Source organism: Argentina silus (assembly GCF_951799395.1).
Source record: "Argentina silus genome assembly, chromosome: 11".
Classification (NCBI taxonomy): domain Eukaryota; kingdom Metazoa; phylum Chordata; class Actinopteri; order Argentiniformes; family Argentinidae; genus Argentina; species Argentina silus.
Genome location: NC_139665.1, coordinates 19,236,872 through 19,261,604, shown reverse-complemented (window position 1 = coordinate 19,261,604; position 24,733 = coordinate 19,236,872). Strand labels below are relative to the sequence as shown.

Sequence of the window (24,733 nt, the reverse complement as noted above, 5' to 3'; positions counted from 1 at the left end):
TATGCTTACTCCGATTAAGGCCTTTTTCAGGGTGACAAAACCAGAATAAGACGTTTACATGACTCATGCCTCATTAAGAGTATTGCCATACAGTATTCGAGGTAATATCGTATTATTATTACCGTGTATGTAAACTTCTAGAGACTTCTATGTCTCCAGTCACACATGTCTCCCACATTGAGGAGTTCTCTAATCCCCAGCTCTTCCATTAGATCCTAGTAGTCTCACTCTAGTTTCAAGCCTCACAGCTTGGGGTGTTTTATAATGGAAAGTGATACGCACAGATCTGCACCGTGTTTTTAATGTCACGCCCAGTATTCACAATTTGTACAGACTAATTCAAGTGAGAGTGACCTTGTCTGAGACCTGAAGACTCATTTTAGCTCCTAAACCTAATGCGTACACTTTAGCTCAGTGGGCTAACCCTGTCTTGAGTTTCACATGTGACCAAGGTTTACTTTTAAAAAACTTTTGGTTCACTATTGTTTTAATTAAGGATCATGCAGTTGCTGTCTAACCTGCAGATTTGACATGCAGAGTGAAAAAGAGAGAGAGAGAGAGAGAGAGAGAGAGAAATAGTGAAAGAGAAAGATAAGGAGTGAGTGAGAGTTATTGATCTCACACACACACATACACATACACACACACACACACACACACACACACACACACCAACACACACACACACCAACACACACACACACCACACACACACGGTCCATGCTTGGCAGTGGTGTGCGGTGATATCCCGTCCAGTCCAGCTGGTCTGCAGCCTCCAGGCAGCCTTGTGCTCTCTAAGGGAAGCCTGGTTTGATTTTAGTCCAGGGCAAACCAGGACTCTCACATTCCTGCTTTTCAATAGGAATTATCATATTCGTTATTGCCTCAGAGATTGATATAAATGTATGCTTGCATATGTGCGTATGGAGGAAAGCCCCTGGAATAATGAAGTCTTAGGTGAGGTACTATTCGCCCCAGGGACCAACTGGTGTAAAATTAAACATTAAAACATTTTTCTCTCTCCCTCCCTCTCTCTCTCTCTCTCTCTCTCTCTCTCTCTCTCTCTCTCTTTCTTTCTCTCTCTTTCTCTCTCTTTCTCTCTCTCAGTCTCTCTCTTTCCTTCATCTTTATGTGATCGGCTCCAAGTTGGAAAGTTCTGTCTGTTACATAAACTCCACCTAGAGCAGCGTAGAGGTCAGGAGAAAGAAGGAGAGAGGAAAGCGAGGTGGAGAGACAGAGAAAATGTGAGAGATAAAAAAGAAAGGCAGAGAGGGACAAAAAAATGAGACAGTGAGATAAAGATGGTAAAGAATGGGTAAAACCTGTATCATCAAGAAGGTAAAAAAAAAAAAAAAGTTATTCATACAATCCTGTGTAGAGAGGAAGAACAAAAGATCAGGGGGAAATTGGAACCAGAGGGAGGGCAGCTTAGCAGCTAGCATCCAAAAAGCCTGGAAGAAAGGGAAGAAGGAAAAATAAAAACAAGGAATCAGACTGGTTGGCCTCTGTGAAGCTCAGCCCAAACTCTCTCTCTCTTATCTTACCTTTGATTCAGAAAAGTTACACCGCTTTTAAATAACTAAGGCGAGACATATCTTTTTTAGTAATTTTTGTTTGTGATTATTTTCATCTTTGTCTTCTATTCTATATTACTTAAGACTTATTTGCTATTTTGCGATTATTTCATATCGCATGTATTCATATTAAGACAATACCAAGAAATCACAAACACTATATGTATTTCTCATCCACTAAGGTTCATGAAGACATGAGGCATTATGTTAGAATGTTGGTGTGGGTGAGTAGCCTAACTACTCAGTAGCCTAACTGAAACAAGGAGGTGCTCTAAATTGCGACAGGAAGTGGGTAATGATTCATATCCCAAAATGCCTTGCAGGTTCAGAATCCTCTTGCCCTCAACGTACTGTAACTGAATGGCAAAGGAACACAACTCTCAACAATGACTTCTCATATAGACAGCTCCCAAACAGAATATATACCTATGCTGTATATAGAATGCAGAAGCTTCTGCACACTGCTTACTTGTCAAGTTAGATATCTGAAGTGCTTCATACAGTAGGTTTGGAATCTCCCTCATGTACAGTACAGCATGTTTTCTAGCTATCCCAATGCACCTGCAAGGAGAATCTAACTAGACGTGCGAGAGCATCCCTTTTCAAGTGTGTTGTAACAATCTCATTTAATCATTGACATCAGACATGCCTCTTCACTTCACTTTCCTGCCAGCTCCAGTGATTCAGGAGTCTGGGAAATATTTACAGGAAACAAGCTGTTCGCTGACTCGCTGCATACTCCCCTTCCCCGAAATCCAAGGAGGTCCATGCGCCTGTCATCTTTTCTCTCAACTGTCCAGACACAAGACACACTCCGGAAAAACTCTGGATAACCTGGGTGCTCCCTCACCTCACCTGAGAGCACATTTCCCCAGCATCTGCGGCATTCCCAGAGCGTGTCCGATGTTCTGGTATTCCGACGAGGTGTGCTTTTTAATGCACCTCTCTTTTTCCTCTCTCTTTTCTTTTGACTCATCTCCCACTCTTTGGCAAGGCTTGAAAGAGGGGAGAGTGAATCAAAAACAAGACTAAGAGAAGAGCGAGAGAGAGAGAGAGAGAGAGAGAGAGAGAGAGAGATAGAGAGAGAGAGAGAAAGTTAGAGTTAGACAGTGAGAGTTAGACAGACAGAAAGGGTGGATAGAGGATGGGGGGGGGGGGGGGGGGGGTATTCAATAACTGTAGGCCAGTACAGGGCCATACGCTAGGCTTTATTGTCACGGCGTGCCATTCTCCATTTGTTTCCCATAAAGGGCACATGGAAGCATTTAGAGGGCTTAAAGCAGATCGGTGCACATCGTCTCAGGTCTGCAACATTTGCTACTTGTTTGCCGGAGCTGTCCTAATAAAGTTTCATGAAAAATATAGGCAGCCACAAAAAAATGAAGTGTGTGTACACTGAACAAATTGTATGTCTGGGAAATGACTGATGGGTAGTCTCTCTCTCCCCTGTGTGTGTGTTTCTGTTTGCCGTTAAACAACCGTGAGACAGAAAGAGAGGGAGAATGAGAGAGAGAGAGAGAGAGAGAGAGAGAGAGAGAGAGAGAGAGAGAGAGAGAGAGAGAGAGAGGCAGGGACAATGGATAAAAATAGCCTCTCAGAACCAATTCCTCATGGCTCAGAGAAAGACTTAAATACCTCAATATTGTATTGTTTTTTCTTCTTATCTCTCTGAAACGTGTGCAACAAACATTGCAATCTAGTAAACAACAACAAAGCCTCCCAAAATAAAAGTACTTTTTTAAAGCCACAATCCAGAATTGATCAAACGACTAATTGGCTGTCCTGCCACGAAGGGCAAACAATAAAAACACATACATGTTGCGCTTCAGTAGAAGTAACCAGGCGACAATTCACGTGACCAGCCTGAATAGTTTTGTTTTATAGTGGAATTGTAGTGATGTTGGAGGTTTCAGACATAGAGTTAGAACAACCGTTCTATCTCTATGGTTTTAGCAGTGCAAAGATGGCTTGTACTGCTTGTTGTTTTCACACCTCTTAGCAAAGAGAAAGATGCTTACCACACAGGCAACCTTATGTGGGTATTTCACATAATCCATTGGTCAGGTTGAGGAGTAAGGGCAGTAATGTGTGTGTGTGTGCATACCTGCGTGTGTGTGTATCTGAGGTTAGTGCATACGTGTGTTTGGGGGACTAAATTCCTGAGAGCATATGGAAGAGTGATACAGACTTTCGCACAGTACACAATCCCAGCTGTACATCCCCCTGATACAGGGACTAATTCTGCCAAATGATTTACATTGAATGTCTGCACAAAACCATTTCCTCCGTCGTCTCCTTCCAATACACACATTAACGGCCCACAGAATGCATAGATATGTGGGTGTCATCTGGAGAGAACTCTCTTTAGAGATTGAGGGACTTATTTCATGTTGACAGCAGTGCGTCCACTTTCCACTATTTAGCCTTTCAACCGTCTCCCAATCGAGGTGGGAGAGTGGATGAAGGATATGTCCAGTGAATATTACTTCCCCCTGGGCGCGAGGTCCGACAGCATGCACATTTCCCCCTGTCCGCAAGCTCCAACGACATGCAGGCTTTACACTTACTGACCGGCCCATGCAATGCCTTCGCAAAGCTTGGGTTAGAGGCTGACCATAGGCACAGACCTAGGATCACATTATCCTACACCCAAATCCTAACTGTAACCATTAGTTGTAAAACTCCAAACTGACTTTAGATCAGTGTTAGTGGGGCAACTCCAACCTACTCTCATGAAAATGTTATGATAGAGACCAAGGCATCACATCACATGCCACCTTATACAGTATTGTATAGTGCACCACTTATGAATCCACAGCCCTATGTGTCACCAGTCAAAAGTAGTGTACAATATGGAGACATCAGATGTTCCCAGTCAAGGAATGTAATGCTAACAGCTACCTCTGGTGGTTGCTTGTGGTGACACAATCCTGGCTTTCACTAAAATTATAAAAATGTTCACATAAGAACAGTTAGGGTTATGAAATAAGATGTTTTGACATCTCCATAAGGGCCTTTAGAAGGGTTACATTCGAACAGAAAACATGGGCAAATATGCATGGCAATGTCTGACATGTCTGTACTGTACGTCCTTGTGACACTGTCTCTGTGAGGCTCCTGACTAGAAATGACTGTAAATGTGTGATAATATAGGTTACACATGTAAAGAATAGCAGAGTTAATCTAAAACAGAATGTATCTTCATTCTCAACTAAACTGATAAGAACCCAGAATACTCCTAATCTATGCTGTCAGACTCATGTGTGATCGTGTGTGTGTGTGTGTTTGTGTGCGTGTGCGTGTGCGTGTGCGTGTGTGTGTGTGTGTTTGTCAGAGTGTGTGAATGGTCAGCCCCGTCTGTCCTGTGATTGACGAGGTGAGCGATGTTTCTAAACAAGCAGTTGTGTTCGTGACTGCTGGATGATGTCAGGCTATTCACAGGTGTTACGGCCAGATTGGTGTTCTGGCAAAGGAACGAGGTATTTTACGACAACCTGCCCTGCCTGCTAGACCCACTTCTCTCTCTCTCTCTCTCTCTCTCACACACACACACACACACCCCTGGTTCAGTCACCCTGTTAAAAATGGCTGTTCCTAAAACATGCTTGTCAAACTTGGACACGCACACGCACACACACACACACACACACACACACACACACACACACACACACACACACACACACACACACACACACACACACACACACACACACACACACACACACACACCCCCTGATTGCTTCCATGTAGCCTGAACAAACATCTGAGAGGCATTAGGTCTGTTATTATTGTTTAAGCTGCTGTAGTGCTCTGGAGGAATAACAGTCCCACAGTGCACTGGGGTGTACCTGATGAGGGGGTACAGGGGAAGGGGTTTGTGGGTTTGGAATTACAGGGGAGGTGACACTTCATTATTATTATTAAACCTGTATTTAGGAAGGGGGTCCCACTGAGACCAAATTCTCTTTTTCAAAGGAGCCCTGCTTACAAACATGGAACAATCAAATGAACATTCAAAATTACAAACCTAGTACAGTTCATTAATTACAAATCAATTATAATGACAATTTACACAATATTAATCAATTCAAATCAAAACACTCCTCAGATGACAGATCCTTTATCAACGTCTTAAATTGACAGAGTTACACAAGACAATCTAGTTTGAGTATGTTTTGAAAATCGTTCCATATACTCTGGGCACATAAACTAAAGGCTGATTTACCTAGTTCAAATTAAACACATGGAACTTTGAGGGTTAGCCAAGCTTGGGACCTGGTTTGGTACTCTGGAGTGCTTATGTCATAAAAGCAACAATGTGAGTAAAAATGGTGGTTTTAAAAAGCTGCTTTATATACAAATAAAAAACTATGATAAGCCCTTCTTGAAGTCAAATACTCCCAACCCACAGACTGCTATAACAGACAACAGTGGACGACAGGGAGGAGTGTCTGGACAATCCTACTCCTATCAAAGGTGAAGCAGGACTTATTTCTGTCCAAGTTTTTCTCTCAAACTCTTGATCAGTTTTTCAATATGGAAAACAGCAGTGGACCTAGAACTGAACCTTGCGGAACACCTTTATTAACATTGAGAAAATGAAACTGAACTCCATCTACTAAAGCACATAAGTTCCAGTGTTCCATAATATACCATTACTTATCACAAGTGACATACCATATGTGGATGAAATAGATTTAATATAGTTTTGAGATTTTGAGATTTGTTCAAACATTACAAGCCTTGGCACCTTGTTTTTTTGGCCTGTACAGAACCAACTGCGCAAGATGAATTCCTATCCACATCCGTAACATGCAAGCTCTAACTACAGCTTTTCTAACTACTGGGTCCTCCAGAATCAACCAGTAGTCTGGCCTGCTCAGGTCCTGCTACCATCCATCTCCGGAAAGCAATGGGATTCTGTTAAACCGATGGCTCCTCCTGTACAAGGTCATCAGCTCATTATTTTTGTCATGAGCTTGGTTAAGTGGCATGCATGAGAACTTGTTTTGTGTTTTTGGAAGGACACAGTAATTAGAAAATTCCTTTCCAGCATTTTCCTCCAGCCCTTTCAAATAATGGTAAACTCAGCTTTCCCTCTCAAAAGTCTGCTTGGACTGATAACTTATGCCATCCTCTTTTCATGCTAAAATCATTGATGGAGCTGCCATTGTAAACTCATTGCCTACACACCAAGTTTCCACATTTGGTGAATATGGCAGCAGTGTCTTTCTGCATTGGGCTAGAGCACCAGTTGAAGAGCTATGAGAGCCCTTTGACAGAACAGACTGGTCTTTTATTCTATAGATCTCCTTTCCAACTTCAAACTCTTTTGTTGTGCACCTTTTGTGACAACATTTCAAATAGCTCCTGCTTGTTTGTTGGACTTTTTGAGAAAGTCAGAGAACTTGAATGGAAGCTTAGTTGTCTGCTTTCTTTCTTACCTTTTCTGTGACTGTTCTGAGACTATCCTCTGTGCATGTCCCACACAACATCAGTTCAGTCACAGCTATTTAACTGGTGCTCTAGCCAAGACAGAAAGACACCGCTGTCATATTAACCACTTGGTGGGTAGGCAATTCATGTACAATGGCAGCTCACATTTTTTAACTGCTACATTTCCAATGTCCATGTCCTGGTCCAAGTCAGAGGATGACTTTGCAGAAGAAGCCTCTATGTGCATATAGGCTTCCACGCTTGCCATTTCCATTAAAAACTCTCAGAAGCTGAATAAAACCGCTATTAAAATCAAAGTGTGGTTAAGATGAGACAAGTAGGTGAGAAAAACAGTAGAAGGACGATACAGTACAAATAAACTTTGGCTAAAAACAAACAAATCGAACAAGAAGCGAGGTAGAATTTTGAGTAACCAAACCGGACGTTGTGAGGAGACCTGGAACAGTTAATGAGTCACACAGGTCCTACTATGTACACCTATGCACGCATGCAAACACGCAAATACACGCACGCACACGGCTATCTTTATGAAATTACTGCACACATCGACATCCGTCGTCAATTTATTAAATGACATCCAGCTACATAAATAATATTACCATGCATGTGGCAGCAGTGTATTTCACATAACAACAGACAAACAGTTTGATTTAAAAAAGGGACAACAAACAAAATCAAAAACTAATCTTCCCATTTCAATTTTCAATTACACAATGCTTACAACCAATCTTGATCTTGGGACCATGATATTCCTTATTTTCCAATATAGATGTAAACTTTATGAAATGAACAAAATTCAAAATCAACATGACAACATGAGTGTAAGTGATGAACAAGTGGTCCAAAGATTTTCTCATCTCCCCCTGTGTAATGATGGCTTTAAGGATACAGATCTAAGATCACTTACAGTACGATCACTAAGATCACTTATCAGTGTCTAGGAGCAGTATCACCCTACAGAGGTTATCCAAGAGCTTGAGGGCCATAGTTAATATAGGTCATAGGTCATGGGGTGCATCTCAATAGTCTAAAGTGACTTTCTCTACTTGTTTTTTTTTCTTTTACCTGCAGTAATGTCAAAGAACTAGACAGCACATTTCCAGTTGGTATCTTCAACAATGCTTCCACCCATACTGTGTCTTCTGGTCAGTGGATGAAGGGGAGGAAACAAGGAGAGGAGGCCACTTTAGTCTCTTGATACCTTCTCCTTTCTTTCAGTCTCTTAGAGAGGGGATTCTGTTCGACTCTCTCTCACTCCCTGGATGAGACATCTCTCCGTCTCTCTTACTCGTCCCCTGCCGGCAGGTTCTCCTCGATCCTCTTGATGAACTTCATGCGGATCTCTGTGACGTTGTCCCCTCTCAGGGTGTCCTGGGCAAACCGCACGTCCACCGCCATCTGGACCTGAGGGAGAGGAGTGTGTGAAAATACTATACTTAACACTATAGTGACTGAGGAATATATCTGAAACGCAGGCAGGCAGACAAGCGCGCAGACAGGCGCACGCGTGCACATACACACACACACTCCTCACCATCTCCAGTGCTCCTCTCAGTACTCCACACAGAAGGTTAGAGTAGACCAGGGCGTTGTGGTTGTCAGGCAGCTCTACAAAGTCTACCAGTGGGTTACTCTCCAGGATGAGGGAGAACTCGTCCCCTGCAGGACTCCAGTTGGTCACACTGGGGGTGATGCCCAGGTACATCTTAAATGCCACCTAACAGGGCATAGAACAGGGGATGGACATTAGAACATAGAACAGAATCAAATAGAATGTTTTGTCAAGGCCATCGCAAGCTTGCTGTAATAAGGCCTCTAGTCTAACTATCCCAAGGGTTAGGGTTAACCCCAACCCTAACCCTTCCAAACACTCTGGTAAGAGTAAGAGCACTGTTTCTTTCTCTCAACCTTCCTCCCCTAAACTGGTACTTTTATAACAATGGATAATTAGTACGTCTTCCATTGACAGGAAAGAGGTTGTGTGTGAGTTAGAGAAGGGTCAGGCCTTTTCCTCAGGCTATCAATTATTATTATTCCTACTGTCCATACTGATACTGCCTGTATCCTTTACTAGTCATTTCCATTTGCTAGTGCAGAGTGACACCTGGGAAATGACTTCGCAGCACTTGGAGAGCAGATGAGTGTTCTACATGTGCGTAGTGGATGTTAGGGCTCTCTGCCTTCCTACCACAGTGTGTCACCTCTGACCCCTCCTGAGCGGAGCTATGGACGTGCTAAAACACCTTCAACCCACAGTGGTCTGGTACTAGGCCCAGAATAGGGAGGGGGGGGGGGGGGGGGGGGGGAGCGCCACCGTACTGTTCAGCAGACAGCTGTCTGACAATGCAGCCAAGAGTTCGGATAGGGGTGGAAAGTGTGTGTGTCTGTGAGTTGGGCACCAGCGGGGCTGTCATTCCTTCAGTGTGAACTAATGTATTTAGGTGCAGGGTTGCATTTCACCCCAGGTGTAAGTTGACTGTGTGGCCTGGCTATCAGGAAACAAAGACAACAGGCAGTGGGGGGGGGGGGATAATCCTGTCCAAAAAGCCAGCTCCTGCTTTTACGAGGTACAGACGTAAGAGCTTGTGCACACGCACCACGCACGCACACACACACACACACACACACACACAAATTGGCTTTGTGGTGGCATAGCTGAGATGTTTCCCTACCTGCGTGACTCCAGAAAAATGAAAAGCAGTAGAGAGGAGCGATGAAAGCTCAGAAACTATGCAGACTACTGCAGGTTGGAGTTCAAATTCCAGTCGCGGTCTCCCTCCCTCCCTCCCTCCCTCCCTCCCTCCCTCGCTCACTCACTCATTCACTTTCTCATACTCCACGCTCTCTCTCTTTCCTAGATCAATCTCTCGCTCACATTTTGGGTCCAATAGTTTTCCTTCCCAACTCTACCTCCCTTTCTCCAAGACCTCTCCCTCCCCTGCCACTTCTCCAAGACACACACCTCTCTCTCTCTCTCTCTCTCTCTCTCTCTCTCTCTCTATTTTGGGTGGGTTCCACGGTCACGCTCTGATTGGCTTGCGACGTTCCTGTTACCTTAGCGATGACATCGGCTGTTTCTCGGAAATCCTGACACCTCCCGACGCTGGAGCGAGCCAGGAAGTCCTCAATCAGACGCACTCCAATATTATAGCCCCTGGAAAACAAGAGAGGAGGAGAAAGGAAGAGGGAAGGGGTAAGAGAGAGAAGGAGAGATTGAGAGTCATCCTTATTCACCCTCTCTCTCTGCTTTTTACTGTCAGACCTTAACACAGGGCCCAAGTAAAGTACCAGGTAGAGAGAGAGAGAGAGGGAGAGAGAGGGAAGACCTGCCCTGGTCAGAACCATTTTTGGTGTATCAGGAGGATACCTCCTTCTAAGGCCATGTAAGAAAAGCCCAGTTTCAGCATGACTAAGATTAAGGGCCGAGATAAGAGGGGGGAAAAAACTCCAAAACATACACCTCTCTCATACCAGGAACACCAAATAAATTCTTAAACGACAACTAACTATTCTCACGGGGCAAAATCTTTTTCTCCTTAATTTCATTTTCAGGGTATGCGCTGCCATGATGGGCCTATATTAAGCCTTTGTTGTCCCCAAAAGAGTCGGTGAATTCCAGGCAAAGTAACAAAAGTAGGGAGAAGACACATAACATGGACATGTGAGAGGTGAGGCCTTGTTACATTACCACTGTTCTATTTGTGAGGGGCTGGTCAAACAGATAGAGAGGTGGGGAATTTGTCAGTGTAGTGTAGGTTGACGGGTAGCATCAAGGGGTGGCGAAAGCCGTACCTCTGTCCGTTTAACGAGACACAGATAAACTCAAAAAGAGTGTTATGGGAGGAGTAGTAGCACATTTCACGCCTTCAGAGCAAACAGCTCATCTCTCTCTCTCTCTCTCTCTCTCTCACACACAAGGTTTCTTAGTGCTGGGCTGGAAAAACAGCCTGTAAGCACTGTGGCCTTCTAGGTCCAGGGCAGCCCATGCTTGGACTGGAGACAGGAGACTCACATCTTGTCCAGCTGTTTGTTGACCTCCTCGTCGTTCTCATAGTCCTTACAGAGCTGGGTCACCAGGGCCCCATATGTCAGAGTGAACAGCTCAGAGTTCTACAGTGAGACATGGAGAAAGAAAGTGTTACTAATAAACCTGTATGAAGTAGGCCTAAGCAATTATCAAAGAAGAAGGCCCAGTCCAGAAACAATAGGCCCTCCCCCTATCTCCAACCTAAGTATAATCCATATCGTATGGACTCTATATACACACTCCACCTGGCCCTTATGTGCCCCAGTGCTCCTCTCAGTATTCCATACAGTAGGTTAGAGTAGACCAGAGGGGTCATTTCGAGACAGGGCCACTGTGTCTTAACAGTCAGCACCCCCTGGAGGAGTAACATCCTAATAACCACACATGTTTACCTTTCTCTTCACATCAAATTAATCTAGTTTATAGAATATATGGATATCCTGATTTCACTCACTCTGATTGTTTCTCTGGTGGTTGTCTTCTTTGGCGGGCATAAAGATTGCCTTCCAAAAAATACATAAACGCACTTTTCAACTACTCGAGGGGTATACTACTTCGAAGGGAAAGGAGTTAGCGAGCTAACTTTAGCTCCAACTCGGGATTTGGTCAAAGTTAGCTCGCTAACTCCCTTTACTTGCTATTAAATTTGCAAGAGAAATTTGGCAAGCTTGAAGCCCGTCAAAGGGGACAACCACACGATCATCAGTCAGTGAAATAACGGTTTTATTAGTGTCTTGTTATTAGTGTCATTTTTATTTCGATAGATGACAACTGCATAGGACTAGAGCCTCTATCCTAGTAGAGGAGGATGCTATCCGGCTGTCAGCTAACTTCCTGTTTATTAATAATGACGGCATGCAGCTAAATATCAAAGTAACACTATCTAATCCGGTGCTGATCAACTATTAACCCTGGGTTACACGGTTAATACGCAAGTCACAAAGTCAAGACAAGCAGAATTGGCTAGCTTTTGTTGCATTCATTGCCTGATCCGTAGCAATGCTAACTTGCTAGCTAGCATTGGTGGAAAGAGGCTCCTTACCATCTTCTTGTTGTCTGTTGTTCGGTTGGATTGCCTTGACATTGTGTCTTGTGTTACAAGCTAGTATAGTTAGGTAGGTGACTTGAAAGTTATCCTTTATTTATTTGTTTCTTTCTCAGCTGCCCCTGTGATCGTTCTTCTGTTTTCCTGTCAGCTGCTGTTTCTTCTTCTGCTATGTCCTAGCGGTGCTCAAACTAATGTCGAGGTTCTACCGCCACCTTCTGTATGGAGTGTGGCGCGGTGGAGGCCCTTCTCAAACTGTACCACAGGGTGGCGGACTTTCACAACAAAAAAAAACTTTACAACGCACCGTGAAAACTTGAAGGAGCAGACAGCGTATGTTTGCAGCTATTGTATTATTGTATTGTAGCCTCTATCTCTGACTGTTCATTTGTGTAACCAATATCTGTTGACAACAAAAGTTCCTTTAGGGATTCCCATAGAAAGACGTTGTGGAACAATATGATTATAATACACTTATTATTTGGATTTGTATCTCATGTCTAACTAAGCTGTGAAAGACCTGTGGAAAATGTATGTGCGTGTGTGTCGCGCACACTCGTGGTTGAGAGTGAGCGGCAGGGAGAGGTGTCAGAGCAGGAGGAGACGAGGAGAGATAAGATGCGCTGGAAACTGTTTTAGCGAAACCGTTTTTAGAGGACAAACCTTGAATTAAATCCCATCTATTGTTTTGCTGTATTTCACCAATTTTCTATTTTTTTTTTCCAAGGATATTTATGCAAAGGACAACCTTTCTTTGAATTCATTACTGCATGCTAGCTGGCTAGCTACTTAGGCTAGCTTAAAGAGGAGGAAGAACATCGCATCGGTTGTTCTGCATTATTGCTTTTGAAAACGGAGTTGATCTGAAATACTGCATCTTTATAGGACGACGAAGCTCGGGAGGTGGAGAGGTGTGTGAGAGAGAAAAAGAGAGAATAAAGCATGATGACTGGCAAATCTGTGAAAGACATTGACAGGTATACGGCTGTCCTCACCTCCCTACTTTCGCTGGAGGATAATAAATTCTGTGCAGATTGCGAAGCCAAAGGTAAGTGTTAATTGTAATGTATAGCCTAGAAATAGATGGAGCGCTGTCCAGGGTATGTCAATGCTTATACGGGGGTGGGCACGACTGGGAACTGGATGAGTCAACCTCCTTTCCCGTATTCGATTTGCCTTGAGCGAGAAAACGCAAACATACTGCTCTGACCTGTCCAGCGGCTACTATGCTGTCACTGTATATTATCATGGCAAATCCTATATGGCACCATATTGTCAATGACAATAGTGGTGAAGTGGAAAAACACGGCATTGACATTCACAGTCGCCCCGTACAAACTGTTCTAGGTTGAGCCCCTAGAGCAGGTGGGAAATAATAGCAGCGTGTGTGTCTGTGTGAGCAGCAGCACACTCGCAACAGAGTGAACAAATAGACTCGTAACATATGATAGGGTGCTATAACAGTTTTACACCTTTTGACAGAGGGTTCCATGTTGACAAATGGTTCTGTAAGGGACACCCTCTCTTTGAATTCATTACTGCATGCTGGCAATTTAGGCTAGCTTAAAGAGGAGGAAGAACATCGCAATGGTTTTACAGCATGCGGTAACGAGTGGAGGGGCATCAGTGTGTGTTGTGTCTTAATTGGCCACACCGGAGTCTAATTGAGTGTCTTCTATCAATGGGAGAATATGGCAAGTGTTTGGGGAGCTTTTTAGAAGTCAAGCTGATGTGCTACCAGTTTCTTATCTAATCTGTACAGAAATAATATGTATAGATTTTGTTGCATCAGTTCAGTAATTTGTTAACATCTTCGTCTGGGAAACCGATGGTCTGTCTGATGAAATCTGGACTTATGTCAAGTTGATTGGCTCAGATCTTGTTAGTCTGTTTTGTGTTGTATACTGGCCACACTGACAGACTAATCAAAACCAAATGGGACGTGTCGAGATTTCTTCAGATGTTTCTCATCTCATCTGGTTTTGATGAGTCTTCTCAGTATTACACAGTAAAGGTCTTCTCAACTAGATGAGATGAGTAGATTTCCACAAATGGTCTGTGTATTTCTAAACACTGTTGGCTCGGTTTAAACCACCAGTTTATCAATTTCAAGATCATCAGCATGCATGATTCGTCTTCTCATTGGCTCGGACTAAAAATTGCTGTATTGTTCCCAGCAGTGGATCAACATTCCTCATGTCAGGGTTAGGGCTGATCAAGGAAGGGGAGAGGAGGGAGGAACATCGGGAAAGTGAAATAACATTTCTTACCAAATCCAAGTGACCCAGCAACTACAGTAACTTATTTGGCCTTCATACTTCATATTTGGCTTTTGAGTTACACTGGCCTAGTAACAATCTGACACACTAAGCAAACAGCATATTCAGACAGACTCACATTTCTTTCGAACTTGTTTACTGTTCACAGACAGACATGCATATTTGTTTGTCCTGTGTCAATGTGATATGCTGCAGCCAATCAAATATCAGCTCACTTGACCCCACTTGATCTGATGAGGGCCAGGGTTTGGATGAGGACCAGGACTAGCATTGTGTCCTGAGTGACCCCCCCCCACCCCTCCCCCTTCTCTCTCTCTCAATTCAATTCAGTTCAATAAGCTTTATTAGAATGATACATTGCCCACGCAAGCATATGAAGTTATACATCAATAATGACAGAGGGAAATAATGATTAAGAATGAACAATAACAGTTACATTCCTGTAGTAGTAACAATAGCCACTAGTAATAATATTAGGCTGTATTTCTTTGTAATTTAGGGAAAGAAAGTTGTTCTTATTTCTGCATATTTGGTGCAGTGCAATAGGAAATGTATCTGTCTCAACCTCTTTGTGAGTGTACACAGCCTGTCCTCCTTGACCCTGGGTAGCCAGTCTCTCTCTCTCTCTCTTTCTCTCACACAAACATGCATCTACATTTCACCAAACCACGTTCTCCAAACCCTGTGCTATCAATCATTCTCTGCTTTCATTAAGGTACCAACAGAAGTCACTATCAATCCATGTCTTCTAGGGTCACCCCCCCCCCCCTCTCTCTCTCCTCCCTCCCGCTTTAAATGCTGACATGACATCTCTGTTATGACTAGAGTGAGGAGAGCAGAAGTTAACCCCAAACATATCAGAGAGAGAGAGAGAGTTGTTGTCAAGTTGTTGCAAACAGTGGCCACACAATTTGTGTTGCTCCACACGAGTCTCAAACCTGCGACCTGAATTTTTTCAACACACGTGACCTGACCATCACCTCAAATGCCCGATGTAAACCAGCTGCGCTATCTAAAAGCTAACAATTCCACAGAGCGGGTTAGGGGTTTTGAACTTGAGGAGTTCAACTCGGTTACATATAGGCCTACCGGTATTGCGGCAACAGCAATATTCTGAGAATAACCATAAAGCAACAGTCTTAAAATAACTGATAAAAACAATTGTTGAGGTCAATATCATGCATATCAACATCTGCAGTGATCTCCACAGCAGTCAACAACATGGGGAAATAAACAAGGCCGTGATAACATACACGTAAAGCTTACCACCAACACTAGCAACGATTGCAACAGCATTGGGAGGAGTCCGCTCTGTGTCTAGGGTCCTTCTCACAGCCATGGAAACATTTCAGTGGAACACACACACACACACACACACATTATGGGCCCAGAGGAAAATGTGTATGTTTCATGTACCATGGGACATCTAGTCTCACACAGCCCTTGCTGAAATAGGACTAGACCTGGCAGAGCCAGAAATCAATGTGAAAGCACTGTAGCCTACATACACTATGTAACATAAAACGTATATATCCACTGTAGACATGAGCCATGTTCAGGATCACTTAATGTTGCATGTAAAAGCACTATTTGCAGCCTTTTCCACTTGCGTTCATACAGTAATGTAACCTACCTTTTTGAACAGAGTAAAGGCTGCCTACAGTATGAAGTGATACTCAACACACATTCTGTTGTGCATGTCTGTGTCGCGTGACTGTAACTGTGGCAAAGCCTATAGTCTAATTACTTGGATGAGATTAAGGGTTAGGGGAGAAAATAGCAACACAACCACAACCACACACACACACACACTTGTACACTGTAGTGTGTACACGACACGGTACTGTTCAGAGGTCACGGAAGCCAGAATGAATTAGATGACTTTTTTTCTTTTCTTTTCTTTTCTTTTTAAGAATGCCTCTGTTACTCTCTTTCTTGAACACAACATTTTTTGGTTGGTGCCCATAAGCACAACATTATTTTATTTTTTATTTTTTTTGCAATTAACCCCTCAACCTAGACCAGTCATTTTTTTGATAACAGACAAATTTGCATCTGTCTCCTAATCCATCCATAAATGTGTAGGTCTCAAAAGAGGATGCTTGGATCACAGTATTGATTTCAATCCAAAAAGCAAAGAAGCAAGACCTAAAACTGTAGCATCCACCTACTGAATGTGTGTCTGATACGTCCACACGCAGGGAGACGGACACATTCTCCCCGGTTACTCACATTTGGAGCACTTTTGTGCTTAACCCGATTGCAGGAGACCATATTTGATGTTTTGAATGTGGTTTGCATGGTGGAGCATAAGAGCCCACAGATTCGTATGTGGACTTGACTGACACATTTTCTTAAAGGCGCATAGCCAATCACAGAAGAAGGGATTTTGTGTCCATTTTTACTTTGCTTAACTTTAGTAAATGACTGGTGACCTTCTGGCACATATGTATGATTCAGATTCAGATTTTTAATGAGTGGCCTTGGTATTTCTATTACATATTGGCTGCCTACATTCATATTCCATTCATCCAGCTCAATGTAACATCGATAGGTTTAGGTTATTACATACCCAGCCTGGGCATGATTCTATCATTTGCAGAGCCTATATACCTATCATGACGTTGCTACAGCCTACAATAAAGTTTATAACGCAGATGCACAAGAGGAGAGATAGAAAAAACGTTATTTATCCCTAGGGGAAATTCAGGAAAGGTGACATAAAGGTGATTTAAAGGTGACAGTGACACATTCTATACCGCCTTGCACACTACTGCCTGGATCTAGCTGATCTGATCACTGGCACACACAATTCACTTTCATAACAGCATCATAACATTACTTCTCTCATCCACCTGGTCTTCTTCTGTCACTTCTGTCACAACAGCTGTCTACACTGCTACAATAATCGCTCCCCGAATATGTTTTGTTTGGTATGACTGACAGTGACAGTATCTTATGATGTATATTGTACACCAGCACATTTTCCCACCAGACCCAACTTCCATGTATATATATGAAATATTCTAAGAATTGTAAAGCAATTCAAACTTGTGATATTTGTAACCCCTTTCCATTAATTCATATGTATTACAATTCTCGAGCGCCCTTGTCCATGAGAGGGGTGAAAACAGACTGAGGCAGGTGATTGTGGTTGACCCTCCTCTGTCCAAAACCGGTTGCGGCTTGCTCCGGTGTGTGTCTGTGAGGTCTCCGTCTTTTGTTTGAGTGGTGCCCTGTGTTTGTGTGGGCTACACGCGGTCCCATGGTTGCCATGGAGACATCACCTGGCGATGTCACTTCCCCGTTCTCCTGCATCCTTAAATCAGCCTCCTCTTGAATCGAGGAGATGATTGGTCTCTGTAGAGGCCGTCCCTCCCGGTCCAGAGTGCGGCTCTGACTGTGCTGTGGGGGGGCTTCTAGTGGTTAATTATCCATGGGGGGCCATCTGCTCAGCTGAGAGCCGCTTTACTGGTGTTCCTACTGGGTCACTGTCTGCCCCAGAGCATTCTGGGTAAGGTGGAGGTGGAGGGAGAGGTATGTGTGTGTGTGTGTGTGTGTGTGTGTGTGTGTGTGTGTGTGTGTGTGTGTGTGTGTGTGTGTGTGTGTGTGTGTGTGTGTGTGTGTTTCTTTGTAGGTGCGTATTTGTGTGTGTGGGTGGGTGGGTGGGTGTAGTAGGAGCCACTGATGTCTGATCACTCATGGGATTAGACTGGCGCATGTTGAGGGCTCTTTATATCCCTGTGGGATATGGGCTAATGAGCCGTGTGTGTGTGTGTGTGTGTGTGTGTGTGTGTGTGTGTGTGTGTGTGTGTGTGTGTGTGTGTGTGTGTGTGTGTGTGTGTGTGTGTGTGTGTGTGTGTGTGTGTGTGTGTGTGTGTGTGTGTGTGTGTGTTACCAGGCATATGGATCTCTGTGCTCACTTCCCATCCCCTCCTGTTTGTATCCCAGCAGGTGATCAAACAACCAAAGTCCACCAGGCTATTTGTTTACAATCAAAGTCTCTCTCTCTTTCTCCCCGTCTCCCTCCCTCCCCCTCTCTCTCTCTCTCTCTCTCTCTCTTTCCTATGTTTATGTATCCCACCTTTTAGTCAGCCAGGATAATCCATCCATCACCTATCCATCACCTATCCACCACAGAGGAGCATGCCCCTCGAACAGTGGGTCCACGAGTCAAACACAACTTCTGCATTGAAACTGTAAACAGGGTTTGTGTGAGACACATTGGCATTATTCAACAGGAGAGACATGTGTGGAGCTTGTCAAAGAGGAACAAGGCTACAAAGCTTGTCCTCTTTTGATATGGGCCAACATTAGGGTTCCTTTTTTTGCAGTAAAAACATTAATGTCAAGGGTTCAGGAGATTACAAATGATCCACCACAATATTTCAGTATCCTTCTCTTTTCTATCCTTCCAAGAGTCTCTTTCTCTTCTCACTTTCAAGGATATACAGTACTTGATTTGAACCCTGCATAGGAGTATCATAATAATGACATTACAGATAAAACAGGTGTAGTCATGACAACTTGATGATAACTTAAGTTGTATTCTGCCCTATATCCAATGTGATTTAATTCCGATGTGATATCCAATGTGATATCATTCATCCCTCTCCACCTCCACCCCACCCCTCTCCTCCCGTCTCTCTGTGCCTGGGAGTGAGGGCCTATCCCTGGGCTTACCCAGGCCTCACACCAGCAGCACACTGTAATACCCCACAACAGATTAGAGAGAGAGAGAGAGAGAGATTGACAGACACAGGGGGAAAGAGAGAGAGGTATGGGACAGTGCATGGAAAAGAGTGATATGGAGAAAGAGAGATGGGGACAAAGCAAAGGCTGGAGGCACTGGACACAGAGGAGAGTGATGAGTGGAAAAGAGGGAAGGGAAAGACAAAGAGAGGGATTAGAATTGTGTGCATGAGAGATATCAATAGACCAAGGCAGGAAGAGAAGGAAGAATTGCAATTGTGGAGGAGAGAGATAAGGAATGTAGAGAGCAGAGAATAGAAGGATGGCAACTGGAGGACAGGAGAGTGGAGAGAACTAACACATTTATTTTTAATGGCAGGCCATAGCTTAGCAATAACACACACACACACACTCATGCAGTACGTCTTAACCATCACTCTCCCTCATACAGGGCCTCAGTCCCCAGTGTTTGTGTCTAAATAGGCTTTGCTGAGTAATTCCGCTATTATTAGCCTGCATGCTAACCAATGCTGCAGCCACTGTGTCACCTGTCACTCAGGCTCAAGTCCCGTGTCTGGTAGATTTAGACCGCGTGCCCTGTCTCACTGTCTAACTGTCTGTCTCACTGTCTAACTGTCTGTCTCACCGTCTAACTGTCTGTCTCACCATCTAACTGCTTGTCTCTGCAAACCTATTAGATCCATATCCACAGAAACATTATTTTGAGACATCTCAATTTCATTTCACAAAACTATGATGTTATTATTTATGGTGATTGATGTGTAGCAATTGTTCCATTTGATTGGACATTCTACAGTGTATATAAGTAATAGGACAGTGAAGCGTTTCTTTGGATTTCAAACCAAACAATTACGATGAGGTTGAAGTAGAGATACTCTTATTTGATGGTATTTGTGTACATGTTGGTTTCACCATTTAGAAATTGCAACACTTTTTATGCATAGTCCCCTTATTTTAAAGTATCCAAAAGTAATGGGACAAATGGCTTGGCAGATGTTTCTGGTCAGTCAGGTGTGTTCCGTCACGTCAGTTGTGCAGGCATAAGAGAGCTGTCAATGTATAATCTAAAAAAATTAAAGCTGAGAATGTCTACTTTAACCTCATAGTCATCATAATTGTTTGATTTAAAATCTGGAGTATAGAGCTAAAAGAAGACAAAATGCATCCTCTTTCCAATAGTTATGGAGGGCACTGTAGATCAGGCTGGACACATTCTCTCTCTATTATATCAGGCTATTTGTTTACAATCAAAGTCTCTCTCTCTCTCCCCCCCTCTCAGAGGGAGAGAGAGAGAGAGAGACTAAAGTCAGCTCTACCATCTAGTGGTCGTAAGGGCACACTACATCAAGAGTGTTGAGCACTTCAGCCAGCAAGAGTGAAATGGAGAGGAAAAAAGGGAGGGAGGGAAGGATGGAGAGAGATGGATCGAGACGGAGCTTCTCTTTGAAGCTCTCTGAATTCTCTGAAGAGGACGGTTGTATAATTTGTGCAGAAAAATAGCCTGAGAGAGATGTTGCATTTTCTCCTCCCTGCTCAGCCTCCATCAGGAGAGCTCTGCAGAGAGCCTAGAGCTATTGATACACACACTGCCACATGTGTACACAGAGCCTCATAGCAGACTAACAACCACCCACATACACATACGGCAATACATATTCAAACACAACATTAAACATTCACTCTCGTACACACACACACACACACACACACACACACACACACACACACTCACATACACACTCAAGTGTGTCAGTGAATAATCAGCCTTGTAGGTAATTGGTACCAACACTGTGCGTGTGTGTGTGAGTGGGTAGTCATTGATATCCAGGGTATCGCTCACCAACAGGGGCTTGTGTGTGCGTGCGTGTGTATCTTTCTCTCTCTTTTCCCTTCCTCCTTTCAACCATATCCTTCTTCTCCTCCCCCTCCCTCCCTCCCTCCCTCCTCACTGTCAGGGATATAGGCTAACTCTGGTGGTGAAGCTTATATCTGTCAGGATGCCACACGATTTACATGGGATTACACAGTTCCCTGATGGATTTAAAATACATAATTGAGGTCTTGAGCTTGCCTAATCTATAATTGGCCTAAAATTAATCAGTCTCTCACCCCTCCCTTTTTTCTCCCTGATGTCTTTCTTTTTTTTTATATTCTTGCTCTAATTCATCCTCTCTCTTTTTCTTCACCTTTTGTGTTTGTTTCTTTCCTTCCTTTGAAGAAAGTGATAGTATTACGATTGCATATTGACCCAATATATCTTATAAAGTAGTTTACAATTCAAATATTTCATTTCTTTCTCTCAGGTCCAAGATGGGCCTCGTGGAACCTTGGAATCTTCATCTGTATCCGCTGCGCGGGGATCCATCGGAACCTGGGCGTTCACATCTCCCGGGTCAAATCTGTCAACCTGGACCAGTGGACCCAGGAACAGATCCTGGTCAGAAGATATTACTGATATAAACCAGCCATCAATAATAGTATCATCTCACAGGGTTCAGTGGTGTTGGTTCCCTGTTTTTACTGGTTGTCTCTACCAGTTGTATTTCTCTGTCCAAATGTGATGTAATGTTTGTCTATTTCTCCAGTGTGTTCAGGAGATGGGGAATGCTAAGGCCAGACGCCTGTATGAGGCTTTCCTACCGGAGTGCTTCCAACGTCCAGAGACAGACCAGTATCCTCACTGTGTGTGTCTCTGTGTGTGTGCCTCTGTGTGTGTGTGTGTGTGTGTGTGTGTGTGTGTGTGTGTGTGTGTGTGTGTGTGTGTGTGTGCGCGTGTGTGTGTGTGTGCGTGTGAGTGAGTGAGTGAGTGAGTGAGTGAGATACAGACCTGCAGTCGTCTTTCTCCTTGACTCAGCTGTGTAGGTCTGCAGAGATCTTTATCAGGGACAAGTACGATAAGAAGAAGTACATGGACAAGGTCATTGACATCCAGAGCTTCAGAGTGAGTCTGGACAGAGAAAAAGAATGAAAGACACACACAAGGCTGTATTTACTCAAGCTTTTACAGTGTATATATATATATATATATATATATATATATATATAAAAAATGCTTTATTTAGAATGAAAGTTATATTAAAGCTAAAACTAGATTTTACCTCCTATTTGGACCTTTGTCTCCCCGTCTATAGAAAGAGAAGAGCTGTGAAAACATTCCCAAGGAACCAGTGGTGTTTGAGAAGATGAAGCCGGTGAGTGTGTGTTGACGGGGCATTTGTAAAAAGGCTGGGATGCCTCCAGTACAGTACAGTATGTGCCGTTACCTCAGTGAATGACTGTCCATGTCAGTGAAGGCCTTCCTACGGAGGCTTCATTATGTCCAGTCTGGTGTAGCATCTGCCACACACCCTCCGTATTGATTATGTTTGATGTTCCTGATATGATTTGACTCCTACAGAAGAGGGACGACTCGCAGCAGTTCAAGGCCAGCCCAAAGACCCAGTCCCAGTCTGTCTCAGACCTCCTAGGACTGGGTATGCTAGAAGCACACACCCTCATAGCTCTCTTTTCTCTGTCACACCTGTTTGTTCCTAAAGACATTCGCACACACTCCGGTAACTCCCCCTTCCTACTCTCTCTCTCCCCCCCTCTCTCCCTCTCTGGTTCAGATGCCCCTGCCCCCCAAGCTGCTGTGTGTAACGGGAGACCCAGCTCAAGGGAGAGTCCTGCGCTGGCTAACCCAGCTCTGGTGCACCCTGCCCTGGATCTGTTCAGCTCTCTTCCTGCCTCCTCCTCCTCCTCCTCCTCCTCCACGAAGACCACGGTGAGAGACACTCGCACAATGGCTGACCCCTAACACACTGTATCCATACACACACGTTTCTCTCTCTCTCTCTCTCTCTCTCACTCTTTCTCTCTCACACACACACACACACACAGTTGTATTTAAGATGCACATGTTATACATTCTCTCTCCAGCCGGTGACTGGCTCTATGCCGCGGGGGCGTGTAGCAGCCTCTGTACCTGAGAACCTGAGCCTGTTCCTGGACTCAGCGCCCAGAGCAGAGAACGGTGGCGTGAAGAAACTGTCCAAGGACTCCATCCTGTCCCTCTATGCATCCACACCCACAATACACACCAACAACATGGCCGCCCATGGTAAGAGCTGGTATCTGCTGCCGTCTGCTTTCACATCACTATTGAGATGCACATTAGATAGAATGACCTTCACTGTGTGTGTGTGTGTGTTGTGTGTGATAACGTGTCTATGATTGTGTCTTCAGCTGGCCTGTATATGAACCCGAGCCATCACTACGGATCATACCATTCCCTGGCTGCCCAGGGGGGTATGATGGGAGGAGCCATGACCACCTCACAGATGGCCATGATTGGACAGCAGCAGAACAGCATTATAGGACAGCAACAGAATTGCTTTATGGGACAGCAGAACGGCATCATGGGAGGACAGCAGAACAGCATCATGGGGCAGCAGAGTGGCGTTATCGGAGCGCAGGGTGCCATGGCACAGGCAGGCAGGGTTGCTGCGTCGCCCTACATGGCGGGAGTGCCCCAAGGCATGATGGGACAGCAGAACGGGATGATGGGAGGACAGCAGAACGGCATGATGGGAGGTTTGGCGACTCAGCCTCAAGAGGCCACCGGAGCACAGCAGGCTCAGCAGCTGCAGTGGAACCTCGCACAGGTGAGAAACACACCTGCTGTGTGAGAGTGTGTTTCTGTTTGTGGCAGTGTGAGTGTGTGTGTGTGTGTGTGTGTGTGTGTGTGTGTGTGTGTGTGTGTGTGTGTGTGTGTGTGTGTGTGTGTGTATGGACAGTATGAATCGTGATAAAATGAGAGTCAGAGACGTTATAGTATTGTATGTTACCTCGAGAAAAATAGTATTGTACATGTGATAAATAGTCAGTGTAGTATGAAGGGATAAGCTGAAGAATCGGAGTGTATTGGTAAAACAATGTTCTGCATGTGTGTGTCTTCTCCCACAGATGACCCAGCACATGGCGGGGATGAACTTTTACGGTGCCAGTGGGATGATGGGATACGGTGGTCAGCCCATGGGAGGACCAACGACTCAAAGCTCCACCCACATGCTGGGGTCACAAGTGTGGAAGTGATGTCATCGTGCCACAGCGGCAGCGTTGTCATGTCCATGACCAGCAGTGGTACTTGAGAAATGTTGTTTTGGGGACTTTTCTAACAAACCCTGACATTTTAGACATTTTAGCAGGGAAGGAGGACGATGGTGGAGGGGGGTTTGAATAGGAGGTTAGGAGACTATGACTACCTCTCTCTCTCTCTCTCTCTCTCTCTCTCTCTTCTCCTCCTTCCTTCCTCTTCTCCTTCTCCTCTTCATAGCCATGTTTTGCAGATATCCATGCTTGCCTTCAGAACATTTCTACCACCACTCAGAGGACAGGGCTCAGGCTTCAGAGGAAGAGGTCAAAGGGCAGAGACCACTGATCAGGACCACAGCATAGAACTCATATACAGCTTTGCGTGCGTGTGCGTGTGTGTGCGTGCGTGCGTGTGTGTGTGTTTCTACTACTCACTGCTTCAACTGGAGTTGACGTACAGGGTTAATCACCCTTATTTTTTGTGAATGCCTCAAACTTGCTTTGCTTTTCATAGCATGAGTTGATTTTTGTAAAATCCACACATCTAAACCTGACTTAGATA

The 24,733-nt window shown here is 44.3% G+C and overlaps 2 protein-coding genes across 2 annotated transcripts; one reads left to right on the top strand and one right to left on the bottom strand.

Annotated features, from left to right (window-relative positions):
- Positions 1-7,584: 7,584 nt before the first annotated feature.
- trappc3 (trafficking protein particle complex subunit 3) lies at positions 7,585-12,265 on the bottom strand. The gene is made up of 5 exons (XM_083679877.1): positions 12,104-12,265; positions 11,047-11,144; positions 10,089-10,188; positions 8,569-8,751; positions 7,585-8,438 (listed from the first exon to the last, which is right to left on the bottom strand). Exons 1-5 carry the CDS (start codon positions 12,143-12,145, stop codon positions 8,319-8,321), a joined length of 543 nt encoding a protein of 180 aa, XP_083536003.1. The 5' UTR covers positions 12,146-12,265; the 3' UTR covers positions 7,585-8,318.
- A 783-nt stretch (positions 12,266-13,048) lies between these two features.
- Positions 13,049-24,518, top strand: smap2 (small ArfGAP2; the record flags this gene model as incomplete). Its single annotated transcript, XM_083679989.1, has 10 exons — positions 13,049-13,154; positions 21,402-21,535; positions 21,684-21,769; positions 21,961-22,039; positions 22,230-22,289; positions 22,496-22,571; positions 22,707-22,861; positions 23,017-23,197; positions 23,323-23,741; positions 24,043-24,518. 10 exons carry the CDS (start codon positions 13,049-13,051, stop codon positions 24,169-24,171), a joined length of 1,425 nt encoding a protein of 474 aa, XP_083536115.1. The 3' UTR covers positions 24,172-24,518.
- Between the last annotated feature and the right edge of the window lie 215 nt (positions 24,519-24,733).

What these genes read in the sequence shown, in the direction of transcription:
- trappc3 (XM_083679877.1), bottom strand. Translation starts at nt 12,145, where the DNA reads ATGTCAAGGCAATCCAACCGAACAACAGACAACAAGAAGATG. An exon ending in CAACAGACAACAAGAAGATG is followed by an intron (nt 11,145 to 12,103) that starts GTAAGGAGCCTC and finishes GTCTCACTGTAG; the next exon opens with AACTCTGAGCTGTTCACTCT. An exon ending in AACAAACAGCTGGACAAGAT is followed by an intron (nt 10,189 to 11,046) that starts GTGAGTCTCCTG and finishes CTTGTTTTCCAG; the next exon opens with GGGCTATAATATTGGAGTGC.